The 19168-nt window shown below is 40.5% G+C and overlaps 1 protein-coding gene across 1 annotated transcript in view; it reads right to left on the reverse strand.

Moving 5' to 3' along the window:
- Window positions 1-17934, reverse strand: part of PTCHD1 (patched domain containing 1) — a 289175-nt gene extending 271241 nt beyond the window's left edge. Inside the window, exon 1 of the mRNA XM_082244723.1 lies at window positions 17468-17934. Within this exon, the coding sequence (XP_082100849.1) occupies window positions 17468-17896 (429 nt within the window). The 5' untranslated portion in view covers window positions 17897-17934. The remainder of the gene's footprint in view (window positions 1-17467) is intronic.
- Window positions 17935-19168: the final 1234 nt, after the last annotated feature.

Here is a 19168-nt window from a genome sequence, read left to right on the forward strand (position 1 = left end):
AGAAGAGGAGATTAAGGGGGGATATGATCAACATGTATAAATACATAAGGGGTCCATATAGTGAACTTGTAGTTATTCACTTTAAGGTCAACAAGAGGACAAGGGGGCAAGCTTTACGTCTAGAGGAAAACAGATTTTGTCTCCAAATACGGAAAGGTTTCTTCAACGTAAGAGCTGTGAAATTTGTGGAATAGGCTCCCTTCAGATTTGGTTCTGGCTAGCTCACTAGATTGCTTTAAAAAAGGCCTGGATTATTTCCTGGGTGTACATAATATAAATGGGTACTAATATTTATAGGTAAAGTTGATCCAAGGAATATCTAAATGCCTCTCGGGGGATCTGGAAGGAATTGTTTTCCCCTGCTGTAGCAAATTGGATCATACTTTGCTGGGGTTTTTTCGCCTTCCTCTAGATCAACTGTGGGTATAGGATGGTGTATAGGGAGGGGATTGTATGGTTGGGTTTTCTTTACTGTTTTTTTTTTTTCATTTGTTAAGCCAGATGGTGTCTTTTTTCAAGCTGACTAACTATGTAACTATGTGCTGCATCACTTGATTGTCAGAACATCTGCAATCCTGATATCCTCTTAGTTCCTGCAAAGTCTGTTAAGCTTACTACTAGTGAAGTCCACCTAATGCAACGTGCACTAAAGTGAGATGAAAAAAATTGCAGGGAGTGTGCCTAACACCATTGTCACTGCTTATTCTCATGCCTGTAGCTTTGTAGCTTGTGAATCAGCACTTGGTCAAACCTAGCTCTGCCTGATTTCTGAATTGATAGTGCTGTCTCTGTTACCGAAACCCTCCCACTGTGAGCTGCAGTGTCTGGAAGGAGGAGCATGTGAGACAAAAATGAAGGAGGTTGGTCAAAAAGCACTTTGGAGCCTTCCTCAAGACGCAAATTCAAGAAAAACGTATGTCGGAGTGTGGGACAAACTCTTTTTATACTGCAACCAATTTTAATAAAGTTACTGCACTATGATACTTTATATCTATCTCCCGTTTGGTCGTCTTACATATGAGTGATATTAAAATTGGAGGAATCCTTTCAGTTCATCCCAGAAGGATCTTTGCTTTTAATAGCAAAAAAAGTGCTTTTTTACCAGCCTGTAAATAGGGGTCAAACATCTCTGGGGAGTTTCACATCCATACTTTAAGCACAAGCAGTGAAGGTTTTTTGAAAATTGCGTTGGAAGATCGGTTTTGGTGATGGGAACATATCACACTAGACTATTTAATCATTTTAATTATTTAATTGTCACATGTCACTTATATTATTTTTTAGAATCAAGCACTATACCTTTACTATACATATGTTTTAAGTGGATTTATCCTTTTTAAAGGGGCAGCTACGGTTTTGTTTAGTTTGTTTGTTTTTGGAGTAGGTGCCAAACACTTGTTTATTATTCTTTAAAATGAAGGAGGATTTGGCTCAGCTGGTAAAGGTAAAGGATGTTTTTTGTTTTGTAGACTTGGGCATCACATAGTAACATGATTTGGTATCTATTTAGGGATATATCTTATATCTTCCTCAATTTAAAACAACAGCAGGGTTTGTTTTAAGATTTGTCATGGCAATCAAAAAAATAAAACAAGGGACGGTTTGCTGGTGCTTTGAATGCCTCTCTTTTTGGACCACAGGGGTTGCCTAAGAGCCGCCCGTGTTTCCTACGGGGATCCGGGCTGTTGCTGTGCTCCACCCTCCTGCCCACCTTGGGCGGAGGGACGAGTCCAGGGGGGCCGCGTCGGGGGAGGTCTGATGAAGGCTGTCTGCCCCCCTCCCCTGGGGTGGGCCCTGGTCCGCGGTCCCATGCGTGCTCAATGTTCTGATTGGCACCTGTGGCTGCCCATAGTGGCTCCTGTTTGTGGCTACCGGCATCCTGCCCTCTGTCCTGTACTGATTTGGTAATGCTACTTGCCTGATTTTTGCCTTGTACTCTGACTTGCGATACTGTACCCCCTGGGGTGTGGCACTGTTTGGCCTCATGCTAACTTATATGCTTATGTTTTGATGTTTCTCTGTGTTTTCTCTGTTAAACTAAATAAAGATTCATAAAAAAATAAAAATAAAACAAGACAAAGCTTTGGATGTTATTTATAAGCATTAAATTATAAAATAGGGATAGTGAGTTCATGTTACTTATACTATTGATAACCACTGTGTATCTTTGATGACTTCAACATGAGCTGGCAAGAACATGCCAAATGCAGACGAGCAGATTGACTGGTAGCAGCATAAATGGGGCCCCAAGCTTACTAGCATTTTAGCTATATGGATGCCAGCTTGGTGCCTGGTGTGTCAGATTATGACAAGAGAATTTTCATTTAAATAAAGTCTTGCACTGCTTCTGTAATATTACAGTAGACCTACATAACCCTAACATAGATTTACTAACAGAATGGATTACATGGTGGTAATAAAAGAGCAATATTTCTTCTGTATATTAAATTGTCAGAAAAAATACTTTATCCTGTTATTAAATAGGACAATTCTAAAATACTTTTTCTGGGATTATTTATTTGAAAGGAAGCAGCAGAAATAGCAACAAAACCAAATCTATATTTTTTTATGAATAGGAAAAAAAAAATGCAACATTGAAAAATAAAAAAAATGTCATACTTTTGATTCTGTTCTTTTATAAATTGACAGATAATGTGCCTCTTTAAACTGTGATTTTTACATTGTTTTATATACGTTCCAAAAAAGAGACAAGTTCATAAAATTAAATTTAAATGGTAATAACATAAGTTAAATTAAGTTGCAGAAAATAAATGTAAAAAACTGTTAATAAAGATAAAATATTTTATGGTGTAATCCTATTAAAATCAGCCTCCCATTTATAACCAACACCACAAAAAAAACACTGTCAAGAGCAGTTCTCATAGCTATCTATGTTTTTTACAGTAGACAAATAGAGCAGTGCATCATGATGTATATGCAAATTCTATTGCTATTTTAATGCCACCCTGTGAATCATGCAGATCTGGCACTGCGCAAAACTGAGGCTGCAGTGGTCGCTGATCAATACTACAAGTAGTTAAAGACTAGTTATGATTCTGGTGTTATTTTTGGATACAAAAACTGTACAAAACTATACTGCAAATCATTTGATAAAAAATAATCTATTAAAATATTATAAACATTCCAAAACTTCACCAACATGTGCAGGTAATACACTTATTTGGGTTGATAATTAACCTCTTGCCAGCCACACAATGCATAAATGCAGTGGTAGAAAAGGTGAGCTTTAACTGCAAATATGCATCTATGGCAGCCTGAGGTTGTATGCTGACAGTGCACTCACTATATGCTTGCAGCATACTGACTGAGCTATAACCGTCTCTGTTCTGACTGGGAACCAGCAGTATAGATCATGTGACCACTGTGAAAGCCAATCACAGAGGTCATATGATACAGGGGCAGTGTTAAGTGGTTAAAGGAGTAGAAACTGTTCACTCATTAGGTAAAGGTAAGATAATTTACAGAGTTAATAAAGTAAATCATCAGGATCAATCATGTGCAAGAACCTAAAAGGAACTTAAAAAACAAACATGTCATACTTAACTGCTCTGGTTTTGCACAGAGCAGTTTCGATCCTCCACTTCTCAGGTCCCTCGCCAGTGCTCTGGGCCCCTCCCCCTTGCCAAAAGCCCCCATAGCAAGCCCTTTGCTATGGGGGCACTCATGTGTGCTCATTCCTGAGCCAGATCTCTGTGTTCATAGGGCATAGAGTCCAAATGCAATATTCCCCACGCACACGTTCAAGAAACCAGCTATTGAGTATTGCTGGGTGCTGCAATGACCATAGGCTGGAAACTGTGGATGATCAAAGTGAAAGAGTGTCATCAGCGCACCAAGGATTTATTAAAAGGGTCCAAAGCGTTATTTCAGTGGTCACATAATAAACATACAGTTACGTATGTAAGGGGCCCTGTGTGGCTACGAAATGTTGCTGTATGTTTAATATGTGACCACTAAAATAAAGCTTTGGACACTTTGGAGGAATCCTTAGTGTGCCGATGACACTCCTTCACATAGGACACAGAGAGCGCAGCTCAGCTCCACCCCCCAATCTTGTCTCACTGGCTGTGATTGACAGCAGAGGGAGCCAGTGGCTCCTGTTTCTACATTTCAGCCAATCGGGAGGGGAAGACCCAAGAGATACTTAGCTCTAGTGCACATTACTGGATTAGGATCGGGCTTAGATAGGGCTTACATATAATGCATGAAGGTAAAAAATCTTTGGCCTTTACAACCACTTTAAGAGCACTAAAAACACGATACCTGTGACAGCTTTCGGTATTCTCGGTTTCACTCGAATGTTGGGCTGTTCTAATTAGGCAAGGTTACCAAACTTCTGGGTAGTGCCAAAGTGTGGTTTTAAACCCTGACTCCACATCAGGGCTTGAGTCCTGCAGGAACGCATGGGAACGGCGTTCCTGTACTTTTTCCACGGCAGGAATGCCGTTCCCGTTAGGAGCCGTGTCCTGCAGGACTGGCCTTTTGTCCTCCTCGCCCCTGGTTCTCCTCCACCTCCTCCAGTGGCCGCTGTAACAAAGCCTCACCTCCTAGACCAGCTCCAGTGATAGGCGGAACACTGATCCAATGCAGGCAAATTGAATCAATGTGTAATATAGAAGGCGGTCTAGGAGGCGGGACTTTGTATCTGTAGTTCTTCTCGGCCTCACACAACCACTGCATCACTCTTCCTGGCTATCTCCTCCCTGTCCTTCTTCCTACATGTCCTACTCATTGCCATTTGTTGTAAGCATTTCATTCCATACTATTTTTGACTGGACAAGTTGTAGCCGCAAGCTATGTGCATACGTATTGCAGCAATGTCAGGAGATATGTATTTCACATTGTCCCCATTTTATTATGTCAGAACTTGACCCCTGCCCGACATTATATGATAGACTTTGATGGACGGCCTAACTAGCCAATAGAAACATGTGTAAAGGGCCAATCTTCAGCACTATGTGGAGATGCTAAAGCTCTGACTGATTCAAATGCCTGGCACTCAGATCAAGCATTGAATACTGAAAGCTGCTGCAAATGTGTGCACTTCTGGGTGGTGTAATCTGCTAATACATTGCCTTTCTTGGATTCCCTCTCACCAACATTCTAAGGGCATTTTCAAATAAAACCTTTCTGTTTTAATTTCATAACTTATTCTGGATTCAGTGATGCCATCTGTGCTTCTCTATGAAATGCAGGCAGATCATGGCTGGTGGGAGGAGCCTGCCTTGTTTTTTTTCTCTTAAACCTTCAGGCCCTGATGCAAGCAGTGAGCTAGCTTTTGGAAGCAGGTATGTCAATATCAAAATGCCTTGATGTGTGGATCAAGGTCTGGAGGAGGGAGCATTCCCAGGCAGACCGCCTTAGGTAATAGCCACATGTGATGCTGAGACCCCATGATTGAACTGGATTACAAAAAAATGAAAAGGATGGGCCAGGGACATCCTACAGCCAGGGAATGAGGTAGGCTCTATTTGACATGCTGTGGCTTCTAATGCAGGCTGCAAAAAGTTCACAGTGTGCAGTTAAATCAGAGTAAGCAATTTTAGCACAGGAGAGCAGTTGGCATAACTGTACAGGACTGAAGGCAAGGCTGGAATTCAGCTTAAAGGTCCACCTTGCCGCTGGTTTAAACAATAAAGCAGTCTCACATCCTCAAATGTATACTTCTTCCCAGAATCAGGGCTGCTTGAAGTCCCACCAGCTGCTGACTCACCTCCACTTCTACCTCTAGGCCTCACCCAAGGAAGGGATCTGTGTGTAGAGACACTGGCTAGCTGCTCATGTAGAAGAAAGCAGTGCTAGTCAGACATGAAGAAGTGGTATTTAGAAGTCAGGTTGATATTTTCTGAAAGCCAACACTAATGGCACTTTTCCACTGCAAGTACCAGCTCGGCTCTACTCGGCCCTGCTTGGCCCGGTTTGCTTTTCCACTGCTGGTACCGCATGGTACGGTGTTGGAACGGTTCGGTACGGTACGGTATGGTTTGCTTTTCCACTAAAGTAGTACTAAAGTTAAGTGGGTGGGATAACAACGGGGTGGGCGGGATTCTCCGACCAATCAGTGGCTAGTAGTGACTGCATGCAAAGGATTGTGGGATATGGTACCAGTTTGGTACCTGTTGGAACCACAATCGAGTAGGTACTGTTTTTTCAGAGCCGTACCGTGCCGTACTGTTCGGTTCCATGCAGTGGAAAAGCGCCGCCGTACCGTACCGTACCGAACCGTTCCTACACTATACCATGCGGTACCAGCAGTGGAAAAGCACAAAAGCGTGCCGAACCGTTCGGTTCCATGCAGTGGAAAAGCGCCATAAAGGGGACTAATGGGCCTAAAGTCTAACCGAAACTTTCTAATGTACTTTAGAAAAGTTTCTAAAGTAAAGTTTCTGACTTCACGTCCAGTTTAAAGCAGAATTAAACCCAAAACATGTAATATATTGCAGCTTACCAATCATTGGATGTGGTGGCTGCATTTGTTTTCTTATTTTATGGTTTTTTTATGTTTTCCTCTGTTTTCAGCGTGTGATCTGGCTAGTAACACACCTCCTGTATTAGAGGGTGCCCACTCTGCATGAAGGAGCACAGGGGCACTTTTGGACAGCTGCATTGCTAGTCTTGGATGAAGGTGAGTGTCAAATGTACAAGCAGATTTAAATACACTAACAAATTGGAGTCAAACTCCAGCTAACACTTTATAAGCAGTTACAGCAAACAGTTTTTTTGTTTTCTTTTGGAATAAATATTTTACATACAGCTGAAAGTAAAAGAAAGAAAGCCAAAAAAATTAATAAACACTACTGCATCTTAGAGTCGGTTCACACTAAGGCGACACGACTCCTTACTACTTCGGGGGCAACTTGTGCATTACCATGCACCACGACTTCGGAGCGACTTGCAGGGACTTCACTTAATGGAAGTCTATGCAAGTCGCTCCGAGGTCGCCCCGAAGTAGTACAGGATCCTTTTTCTAAATCGGAGCGACTTGTGTCGCTCCTATTAGAGCGGGTCCTGTAGCGGTCAATGGACCGTGAGGGAGCGCGACTTGTCAGGCTTACAAGTCGCCTGACAAGTCGCGCTAGTGTGGACCGGCTGTAAGAATTGGTAAACTGCAATATAATTTATGATTGCTTTTGGCTTTAATACCATTTAATGTATGTGGCAAATCACACACTAACCTAGTAGTGGTTTAAAGTAAAACATTACATGGCTCTCCAGTTAAAGGTACACCCAAGTCAAAATACACAAAAAACGCACAGCCCACATGCTGAAAATGTTATTTTCTTTTATGTGGGCCTGACAGTGGTGCACCAGTCTACCTATTCCCTCTTGTTAGTTACTGTATGTGATTATCTAGGTCAGTGATGGCGAACCTTGGCACCCCAGATGTTTTGGAACTACATTTCCCATGATGCTCATGCACTCTGCAATGTAGGTGAGCATCATGGGAAATGTAGTTCTAAAACATCTGGGGGTGTCAAAGTTCGCCATCACTCATCTAGGAGGCCTTTTACATTATTTACAATAATGCAGAAAAACTATTCCTAAACACCCACGACGGCCCCATGCTGATTCTCACATAGAGAAAGTGTGAGTGCTAAGTTAAAAACAAAAGGAAGTTACTACACACTAATTAATTTATTAACCCATGAGCTATGCAAATAGCTTTCTGAAATCTGTTAACAGAGCACGGAATAGGATTTTCTGAGTTTAGCAGAGTTGAAGCATTTGCAAGCTCGCATTAGCAGTTCACTCTTTGATTTTGCTTGTTTAGAGTTGTTCTTTAACCACTTAAGCCCCGGAGGATTTGGCTGCTCAAAGACCAGGGCCTATTTTGCGATTCGGCACTGCGTGACTTTAACGGACAATTGCGCGATCGTGCAACGCTGTACCCAAATGAAATTTTTTTTAACATTTTAGGCCAATTTGTTTACTGCTACATATTTTTGGTAAAAAAAAAAAAATCGCAATAAGCGTATTTTGATTGGTTTGCGCAAAAGTTATTGCGTTTACTAACTAAGGGAAAGATTTTTGCCATTTTTATTGTTTTTTTTTTAACGAGTAATGGCAGCGATCTGCGGTTTTTTTTTTTGCGGGACTGCGACATTGCAGCGGACAGATCAGACCCTTGACTGACATTTTTGACACTTTTGGGGGTACCAGTGACATTACTACAGTAATCAGTGCTATACATATGCACTGTTACTGTAAAAATGACACTGGCAGGGAAGGGGTTAACTTTATTAGTGATCAAGGGGTTAAGTGTGTCCCTAGGGGCGTGCTTCTTACTGGGTGTGGCTAGTCATGTAACCACAGAGACATACGATCCTACATAGCAGGATCGTATGATCTCTGCAGTTAGATCAGGGAGAATGACAGGCGGCTTTGTTTACATCAGCTGCCTGCCTTTCTCCCTCTCCACGGGGATGTAAAGCCCAATTACATTTATAAGTCTATCTAACAGAACCTCTTCACAAGTTGACAATGGTGCTTCCATAGATAGAGTAGAGGAGTGACTATAGAGAATCTTCCATAGATAGAGTAGAGGAGTGACTATAGAGAATCTTCCATAGATAGAGTAGAGGAGTGACTATAGAGAATCTTCCATAGATAGAGTAGAGGAGTGACTATAGAGAATCTTCCATAGATACAGTAGAGGAGTGACTATAGAGAATCTTCCATAGATACAGTAGAGGAGTGACTATAGAGAATCTTCCATAGATAGAGTAGAGGAGTGACTATAGAGAATCTTCCATAGATAGAGTAGAGGAGTGACTATAGAGAATCTTCCATAGATAGAGTAGAGGAGTGACTATAGAGAATCTTCCATAGATAGAGTAGAGGAGTGACTATAGAGAATCTTCCATAGATAGAGTAGAGGAGTGACTATAGAGAATCTTCCATAGATAGAGTAGAGGAGTGACTGTAGCTACTATGAGACAGAAAGTGTGTTACTGGTTGTTTCACCATGTAAAAATAAATTAAATAAACTCTTAAAAAAAAAGAAAACAAATGCAGTCACCCCTTCTAAGGATTGTTAAGCTGCAATATATATATATATATATATATATATATATATATATATATATATATATATATATTTTTAGGTTTAAATTCACAAGAAGAAGAAGAAAAGACAACCACACTACTAGGGATGAATTATTCCAGTAGAGAGCATTTGGCCTTGGGTCTCTAATAATACTGTATATAGGAAACCATCAGTACCGGTTCACACTGGTGCGATGCGGGAACCCAGAGAATCCACTGCAGGTTCCTGCATCGCCCCCAACTCGCAGGCAGTTCACACTGTGATATGCGAACTGCTAGGAGTGTCAATACAAAGTTAACACTCCCAGATTAGTTCACAGATCACAGTGTGAACTGTCAATTTTGACAGGAATCGGATCGCTTAGATGTGAACACCCATTCGATCCGATTCTGGTGCGGACCAAAAAAAGGGTCCTGCACGACTTTGGTCCAAATGCGATGCAAATTCAGCCATACAACCTGTATGGTTGAATTTGCATCGCACAGACATGGCATGTGATTTGCAGAGCAGTGCGGTGCGAATCACTTGCGATCTCTGACATCACTATAGTGTAAACCGGCACTCACGGTGTGGATAATCAGTGAATACTTTTCAGCGGGAACCGCAGAGCAATTTATCCCTGTAATAGGACTGTATAGGTAAATAAGTATTACATATTTTTACAACACACACATACAAATATGCAGATTCATTTTTTTTTTTCTATACCATAATTGCCTATAAAACTTGACTGGCTTGATGGGGGTAAAAAGAATCTCATCACCAAATAAGTCATTTCTGCAGGAAATTACGTTTTGAAAGCAAGGTATGGTATGGCCTTTTCAAATAGGTACGTTTAGTGCCATATGGACACTGGCACATCTTTAAATGAGCATGTTACCTAGCAACACACTAGATCCATCAATGTAGACTATTCTTTCTAAAACCGGTTACAAATAGCATCTTTGTAATCTGAATCTACTGAAAAACACTGTAGAAAATCAGTGAATGCCAACTGACCTGGTAGTGTCACACAAATGAAAGTTACATTGTAACAGGCCTTGAAAGTCACTTGTTTCATTAATTGTAAAGTACACTGCTAAAATGCCTTTCAAGTGTTTGCCTCATGAAGGTATATCATTTTATAAACCAATAAATACCAAACAATAACTACTAGATCTCCTTTGTTCCATATACTATAATCTCTCATTCACAACATTTCACAAAGAGGGCCATATGTATTCTAAAATGATGCCACAGTAAGGATGTATTACATTCCACAGAACACAGGATTTGAGGGATAAACATGTAAGCACTTTGTAAAGTGTAAAGTACCAGTTTAGATTAACCCTGATTTGTGTGTGGGCTTTTTATGTCTTGTTCTGGCATATCTGTATTGTTCTTGATACTTGTAGTAGCAGTAAACACTTAGGCTGGGTTCACACTAGTGCGGTTTCTCTGCATCCTATTCGCATGACAATGTAGCCCGTTCACACATCTCGGTGGCGGCTGCGGAGCTCATTGCACAGAGTTCCTGTGCATCTTTGGCTTCATTTCTGGTCAGAATTCAGGCAAAAATTCCGTCCTGATTTGTCCCTGAAATGAAGAATAGGGAAGCACCTGACCCCTGCTGTGAGAAGCATCCAAACTAAGTGTGAACCCAGCCTTAAAGTGGAGTTCCACCCTCAGAATATTTTTTTTTAAATTAAATAGAATATCACCCACCACATTTCACCAATAATAATGCCCCCATGACAGGTCTGCTTTCACAATGCTGCCATCACATTCCCCCCATCACAGTGCGACATACACCCACCCAGATTGATGCCACCAATAGCAGTGCCATCACATTGCTACCCCCTTGACAGTGCTGCCTCTATCAGTGTACATTCCATCCATCCCATTGCTGCACACATCACAGTGTGTCATACACCCACCCATCCATCCACATTGTTGCAAAAATCAAAGCGCCGATCGATCTGCAACGATCTGACTCCCACTCCGCTATTGAGGACAATAGGGTAACACTGGCAAAAAATAGCAGTGTTTCCCTTCTTAAAGATGGCGCCGGACGCGCTTGACTCCGCCTCTCATGCGTCATTTCCGGTTTGGAAAAAACACGATATGAGGAGAGGCCGGCCGCCACGTCACTGCCCATTGCCTTCTGGGAGTGATTACAAACAGCTCCCATGAGGCAATGCAGAACAGGAAGTGACGACGGCAGCCACGGCCGAGGAGGGGGGAGGAAGGAGGAAGTGAACATTAAAATGCACTAAAAATAAGGTAAGAAACACCAAAAAAAAATTGCCCAATTGTTGTTGAGAATGGACAGCCCGAACTAAAACTTTTAAGTTGTGAAACAGGGTGGAACTCCACTTTAAAGCTGTCTCAATTGACTCATATAAAGAGCTACTCTACCAAAAATTGTTTTTTAATCATAGATGGATTCTGATTAGCTTTTATGATAAATTACAGGTTTCTTCTAGGAAGCAAACATTTTGTTTCTGCAACCCACCAAACTCTTTCCAAAGTACCTGAAGACGCAGTGGCACTGCTTTCAGATTCACTGTAATGCAAGTAAATAAGAAATCAAACCCCCACCCTACTGTCATTGCCAAGTTGGTGTGAGGACCCAAGAATTCAGATTTGCCACTAGAGCCCCCAAATATATATATGGGGCAGATACGTGATTCAGCCAACCCCCACCTAGTCCATAATAAAATACCAAAATAAAACATGCATGGCTTCCAGGTCAACTGATCCTTTTAAAAAGATCATGAAATGCAAAGACCAGTTAAGTGGGGTACACACTAGTAGAAAATCTGCCAAAAATTCCCATCCGAGGTAAAATCGTACGATTTTCGGCTAGTGTGTACACAACTTTCAGCAGCCGATGCCCACATTTTCAAAGAAAAAAAATGGAGGGACAAACACCAAACTTTTTATCGTCCATCCCCAGCATGACCAAATTTCGTTTAATGTGTATGCAGTACGCGCATGATCTGAAGTTGCTGATGACCCAGAAGTCTAGGAGCAAAAGTCCCAAAAAAAAAAAGGACAAGACATTTTGTGAACATTATGCACTGTCAACTAAAAACGGTTATGACCGTTGAGCATGAGAGAGAAAAATCGGAGGATATTTTGTCCGATTTTCGTCAAGTGTGTACGAGCCTTTATCCAGTGCAATATCCACAGCAGCCAATCTGATTGCCAATTTCGCCATCTTAACCCTCCTCTTATGTTAGGGTCAGAACCGACCCGTTTTCAGGTTTTGAATGTCTATAAGTATCACATAAATTTGTTTATTGCATCAAGATTTTTTTACTTTGTCAGGAACCTCTATTTAAACAATGTAATAGAAAAATAATCCTTTTCACTAAATTATAAAATACTGTGGTGAAAATTAAGACGTTCATGGTGTTAGGGTCAATTCTGACCCAGTTATAATATAGGATTTTAGGACACTAATAAGTGCCAAAACTGAAATCATAAACACTCTCTCTGCTTAGTAACACTGACAGACAATCACCTCTCAACCATGTGAGCTGTAGTTAGGGAGGGGCCTATCTCTTTTCCTGCTTGTCTGCTTTTCTAAATAAAGTGAAGAAACATAGGACAAATACATTTCAGAGTTGCTGACTTAATTTTACCATTTTTTAAATTTGAAAATGAGAGGTATGCTATCAAAAGAAAGGTCTAAGGGGTCACACCAAAAATATTAAAACCGATCTTTTCAAGGATAAAGAAGCCTAACAAGGTAACCAAGAGGTAAGAAACAAATTTGATGATAAATAATTATTCAGAGGGTATTTTATGGCTGATTTAAAACACGGGTCAAAACCGACCCTAAACATCATGGATAGTAACGGAATTCTAACATAAGAGGAGGGTTAAAATGATCAATACAGTTCAATAGGTTGGTTGTTTGGTTACCATGAGTTAATGCAGTTTTCACTTGATTTTATCAATATTAAACCTGTTCCTTTTCAAAACAGAAGGTTTGGGGATCCTGGAATTTATATTTGTCAATGAAGTCCCCAAAGATATGGTGCAGATATATGATTCAGCCTACCAACACCTACTTCAAAATGAAATACCAAAATAAAATATTGGTTATTGGTGGATCGACCCATTTAAAATGACCAATGATGCTGTGCATTATCCCATAGCAGCGAGTCAGATTGCCCCTTTCCACATCTTAAAATTAATAATGCATATCAATATGATGGTTGTTTGGTTATTACGAGTTAATGCAGTGTGTACATGTTTTTATCCATATTAAACCTGCTCCTGTACAAAACAAAGTGTGAGGACCCTGGATTTCAGATTTGCCCCTAGAGGCCCTAAAAATATGGTGAAGATCTGTGATCTAGCCCACCAGCACATACACCAAAATAAAATATTGATTCTAGGTGGGCTTTTCCTATTTTAAAAGACCAATAACTGCAAAGGCCAATAATGCTGTGCAATATTGCATAGTAGCCAATGAGATTTCCCCTTTAAGCATCTTACAACAACTGATACAATTTAGGAAGATGGTTGTTTGGTTACAATAAGTTAATGTAGTTTGCACATGTTTTTATCCATATTAAACCTGCTCCTGTACAAAACAGAAAAAGTGTAAGGACCCTGGAATTAGGATTTGTCACTAGAGTCCCCCAAAAATATGGTGTAGATGAGTGATCTAGCCCACCAGTACACACTCCAAAATAAAATGTTGGTTCTAGGTGGGCTGTTCCTATTTTAAAAGACCAATAACTGCAAAGACCAATAATGCTGTGCAATATCGCAAAGCAACCAATCAAATGTCCCCCTTCAGAATCTTACAACAAGTGATACAATTCAAGAAGATGGTTGTTTGGTTACTATGAGATGATGCAGTTTGCACATGTTTTTATTTATAATAATCCTGCTCCTTTACAAAACTGAAAAAGTGTAAGGACCCTGGAATTTGAATTTGTCACTAGAGTCCCCCCAAAAATATGGTGTAGATGAGTTATTCAGCCTACCAGCACCTACTCCAAAATAAAATACAGAAATAAAATATTGATTTCAGGTGGACTGATCCTTTGAAAAAGTCTAATAACTGCAAAGACCAATAATGCTGTGCAATATTGCATAGTAGCCAATCATATTTCCGTTTCAGCATCTTACAACAACTGATACAATTCAAGAAGATGGTTGTTTGGTTTCAATGATTTTTGCACATGTTTTTATCCATATTAAACCTGCTCCTGTACAAACTAGAAAGTGTAAGGACCCTGGAATTCAAGTTTGCCACCAGAGCCCCAATAATATGGTGCAAATGAGTGATTCGGCCTACCAGCACCTACTTCAAAATATAGTAAGAAAATAAAATATTGGTTCCAGGTGAACTGATCCTTTTTAAAAGACCAACAAAAGCTGTGCAATATCCCATAGCAGCCAATCACATTTCCCGTTTCGACATATTAAAAACGATCAATACAATTCAATAGGATGGCTGTTTGATTACTATGAGTTAATGCAGTTTGCATATGAATGGTAAGGTGAGTCCTGCGCTGTCTAAAAGGAGCGATAAAGGGGGTACGGAAAATCCCAGATGCTGCTAGTACCAGGACTGGTAACCATACAGTGTCAGAAATATAAAAAAGTGGGGGGTACTGCGCTTCTGAGTTGATAATCAATAATGAATCAATACATAAATCAATAAATAAATGAATAGTGTTATGTGTATGTGCCTGTCACAATATAAATATAAGGGAACTCAAATACCTAAAATAAATCCATACTCATAGTAAACAAATAACAATGTTGAAATATTGGTGCAAAAGTCTAAAACCCACTTGAGGTAAGTGTTCAGGTGGGTAAAATATATCCACAGGTGCTACTCCTTCACCAAACCTTGAGGACTAAGGGAAAAGGCCTTATCAGTAATCCAGGGGACCCTAGTGGAACATGGTATAGGATTGGAGAGGAGCCCCCTGGATTACTGATAAGGCTTTTTCCCTTAGTCCTCAAGGTGAGCGGCTAGTACAACTAGAGGGGATAAGAAGAAGCACCCCACTACCTTTTGCACGGTGTTTGGTGAAGGAGTAGCACCTGTGGATATATTTTACCCACCTGAACACTTACCTCAATTATTTGGACTTTTTTGCACTTTTAGACCGTTATTAATATTTTTGTAAAGCACTAAGGACACTTTGATATATTTATTTGTTTGCACTTGAGCACTTTATTTGCCACCAGAACATCATTAACACTTCAAGTGGGTTTTAGACTTTTGCATCAATATTTCAACATTGTTATTTGTTTACTATGAGTATGGATTTATTTTAGGTATTTGAGTTCCCTTATATTTATATTGTGACAGGCACATACACATAACACTATTCATTTATTTATTGATTTATGTATTGATTCATTATTGATTATCAACTCAGAAGCGCAGTACCCCCCACTTTTTTATTTTACAGTTTGCATATGCTTTTACCCATATTAAACCTGTTCCTGTACACAACAGAAAGTGTGAGGACCCCGGAATATAGGTTTTCCCCCAGAGCTCCAAAAATATGGTGCAAATGAGTAATTCAGCCCACCGGCACCTACTCCAAAAAAATACCAAAACAAAATATTCATTCTAGGTGGGCTGGTCCTTTTAAAAGACCAATAACTGCGTGAAGTGCGAGGATCCTGGAATTCAAGTTTACCACCAGAGCCCAAAAATATAGTGCAAATGAGTGATTTCAGCCTACCAGCACCTATTCCAAAATATAGTACGAAATATAGTACGAAAAAAAATTATTGGTTCCAGGTCAACTGAACCTTTTTAAAAGACCAATAAAGCTGTGCAATATCCCATAGCAGCCAATCACATTTCCCCTGTCAGCAACTTAAAATTAACAATACAGTTCAATAGGATGGCTGTTTGATTACTATGAGTTAATTCAGTTTGCACATGCTTCTTACCCATATTAAACCTGTTCTTGTACAAAACAGAAAGTGTGAGGTCCATGGAATTCAGGTTTGCCACCAAAACCCCAAATATATGGTGCAAATATGTGATTCATCCAACCCTCATCTAGTCCATAAAAAATAAATATCAAAATGGATGGCCTCCAGATGGACTGATCCTTTTAGAAAGACCAATGATGCTGTTCAATATCCCTACAGCAGCCAATCAGATTGCCCATTCCAGCATCTTAAAATGATCAATGCAATTCAATAGGTTGGTTGTTTGATTACTATGAGTTAATGCAGTTTTCACATGCTTTTTACCCATATTAAACCTGTTCTTGCACAAAACAGAAAGTGTGAGGTTCTTGGAATTCAGGTTTGCCACCAAAACCCCAAATATATGGTGCAAATACGTGATTCATCCAACCCTCATCTAGTCCATAAAAAAAATATCAAAATAAAACGTGGATGTCCTCCAGATGGACTGATCCTTTTAAAAAGACCATGAAATGCAAAGACCAATGATGCTGTGCAATATCCCTACAGCAGCCAATCAGATTGCCCATTCCAGCATCTTAAAATGATCAATACAGATCAATAGGTTGGTTGTTTGATTACTATGAGTTAATGCAGTTTTCACATGCTTTTTACCCATATTAAACCTGCTTACTATGAGTTAATGCAGTTTGCACATGCTTTTTACCCATATTAAACCTGCTTCTGTGTGAGGACCCTGGAATTCAGGTTAGCCACCAGAGCCCCAAAAATATGGTGCAAATGAGTGACCAGAATATACTCCAAAATATAGTATGAAAATAAAATATTGGTTCCAGGTGAGCTGATCCCTTTTTAAAAGACAGAGGATGCTGTGCAATATCCCATAGCAGCCAATCAGATTTCCCTTTTCAGCATCTTAAAACAATCAATACAATTCAAAAGGGTGGCTGTTTGATTGCTATGAGTTAATGCAGTTTGCAAATGCTTTTACCCATATTAAACCTGCTTCTGTGTGAGGACCCTGGAATTCAGGTTAGCCACCAGAGCCCCAAAAATATGCAGCAAATGAGTGATTTAGCCTACCAGAATATACTCCAAAATATATGAACATAAAATATTGGTTCCAGGTGAATTGATCCTTATTTAAAAGACAGGTGATGCTGTGCAATATCCCATAGCAGCCAATCAGATTTCCCTTTTCAGCATTTTAAAACAATCAATACAATTGAATAGGGTGGCTGTTTGATTGCTATGAGTTAATGCAGTTTGCAAATGCTTTTACCCATATTAAACCTGTTCCTGGACAAAACGGATACAAATGTAGCAATATACGGTAAAGGTGTTCATCAGGAAGCAATTTAAAGGTCCTTATTGTGGAATGCCAACCTCTTTGAAGTGTTGTGGGATTTTCTCTCCAGAACGATATTGATATGCTAAGTAGCAGTGCTAACAGGTGGTTTGAGCATGCAAGCTATGCAGCATAATTACCTTCAGGATGAGATCCGTGTGATGTTGGTCCAACATGTTTGCTCTCCTGGATGAAGTTATGATGACTCTGCCGTACCTCCCAGGTGTCTGCAGATCAGAATAAAGACGGTGCTTTGAACGGTTGACTGGGAAGAGACTATCCACCAGGTTCCTCTCTATCTTGGCTAGGCTGTGCTTAGGAGCTAGCAGATACTCAATGTTCTCCTCCACCTTATACCTACTGAAGCTGGCCCCCAGTAAAATGGAGATGAGCACTGGAGCTGACACAAAAAACACTGGATGGCTGGCGATAAAAAACCCGAGTTTAGAAAAGCACGTTCTCAGACCCCTGTGCAAAACCTTCCGCAACATCCTAGTGCAGAGGGAGCTAAGGAGGGGGAGAGGCACAGGCTGAGATGTCAGGCTCTCCCAGAGCCTGGCTAGGACCATCAGGGACCACAAACATAAGGAGATGCTCTCTTGTCAAAAATAAACAAATGCTCCCCAAATGATTAAGCAGCAAGAGAAAAAAAATACCCCTATTTCTCTCTAAGGCAAAATATCTGTGCAAAGTAGTGTAGTTTGGTTGAACTCTAACATGGTGAGCTTCTTCTTGCCTCCCAGTACCCAAATGCTTTCTCTTTTAGTCATTTAGGCTACAGGAACTAATTAGTCCTCTTGGAAGTTGGGTATGAACAGCCACATCCAATGCTGTATATACTCTCAGGATGGATGGACTTTTAATTGTCCATGATGAGCACTGGACGTCTTGAAGGCTTCAGGCTATGAAGGAAGTCCACCCTTGCTGCCCTGGACATTATCCATGGTTGGGATCACTGAGCATAGCATGCTAGTTACTTAACCATTGTGGATCCAGAGAAGAAAATTGTAAAAGGCAGTTAAAGCAGAAAAAAAATAGACAAGATCACGAAGAAGCAGAAATCCACTTTAAGTAAGTCCCATTGCTGCGTTCCTCTAATGACAGGAGGTAGAATTCCAATGAAAGGACCAGACGAAAAAAAGGTTGAATGGTTGGTTTTTGATGGTTTCAAAAGTTGCAGTGCTCTTCTTCCACCACCTCTTGCTCGAAATCCCCAATACTACTTTGATGAGGTCTCAGCCACAGATGGCAATTGGCGGATCCCATGGTTGTTATAGAAGGCTGATCATCGCAGAGATACAGTTTTGTGTATTTCATTGGTCTCAGGCGATTATTTAGACTGTCAACACATCACTGGAGAAGACTGCAAAAAAAAAAAAAGAAAGAAAATCCTTGCAGCCAGAAAACGTCTAGGCTATTCCCAAATCTCTCTCTTGTTGCAGCTGCAACATCCACTTGGAGTACTGGAGTGAGATCTTCCTAGGATGGAATTCAGCAGTCATACGCATGATCATGCCTGAAACCATCAGACAGCACAGGCTGTCAAATGCAGGGGTACAGATCAGACTTGACCACCCCCCAACCCCCCCCCCCCCAAATCAAGCCTGTTGGAAATTAAAGGACACCTCTCTGCAGCTGGGAGAACTTACAGGTTGAATAAAAAAATAAAATAGGGGGAAAGCGTCCCTAGACAAAACGCCTTCATAAGAAATGAAGCGTATTGACAATAATAAAAGAGAAAAGCCTCATACATCAGCAAGCTGTCTTGTATTGCAGCATGATCTATAGCGCGCATCCCTATCCTCCACCCCCCCCCCCCCTCCACCTCCACCACCACCTCT

Source organism: Pelophylax lessonae, assembly GCF_965119305.1.
Source record: "Pelophylax lessonae genome assembly, chromosome: 2".
Taxonomy (NCBI): domain Eukaryota; kingdom Metazoa; phylum Chordata; class Amphibia; order Anura; family Ranidae; genus Pelophylax; species Pelophylax lessonae.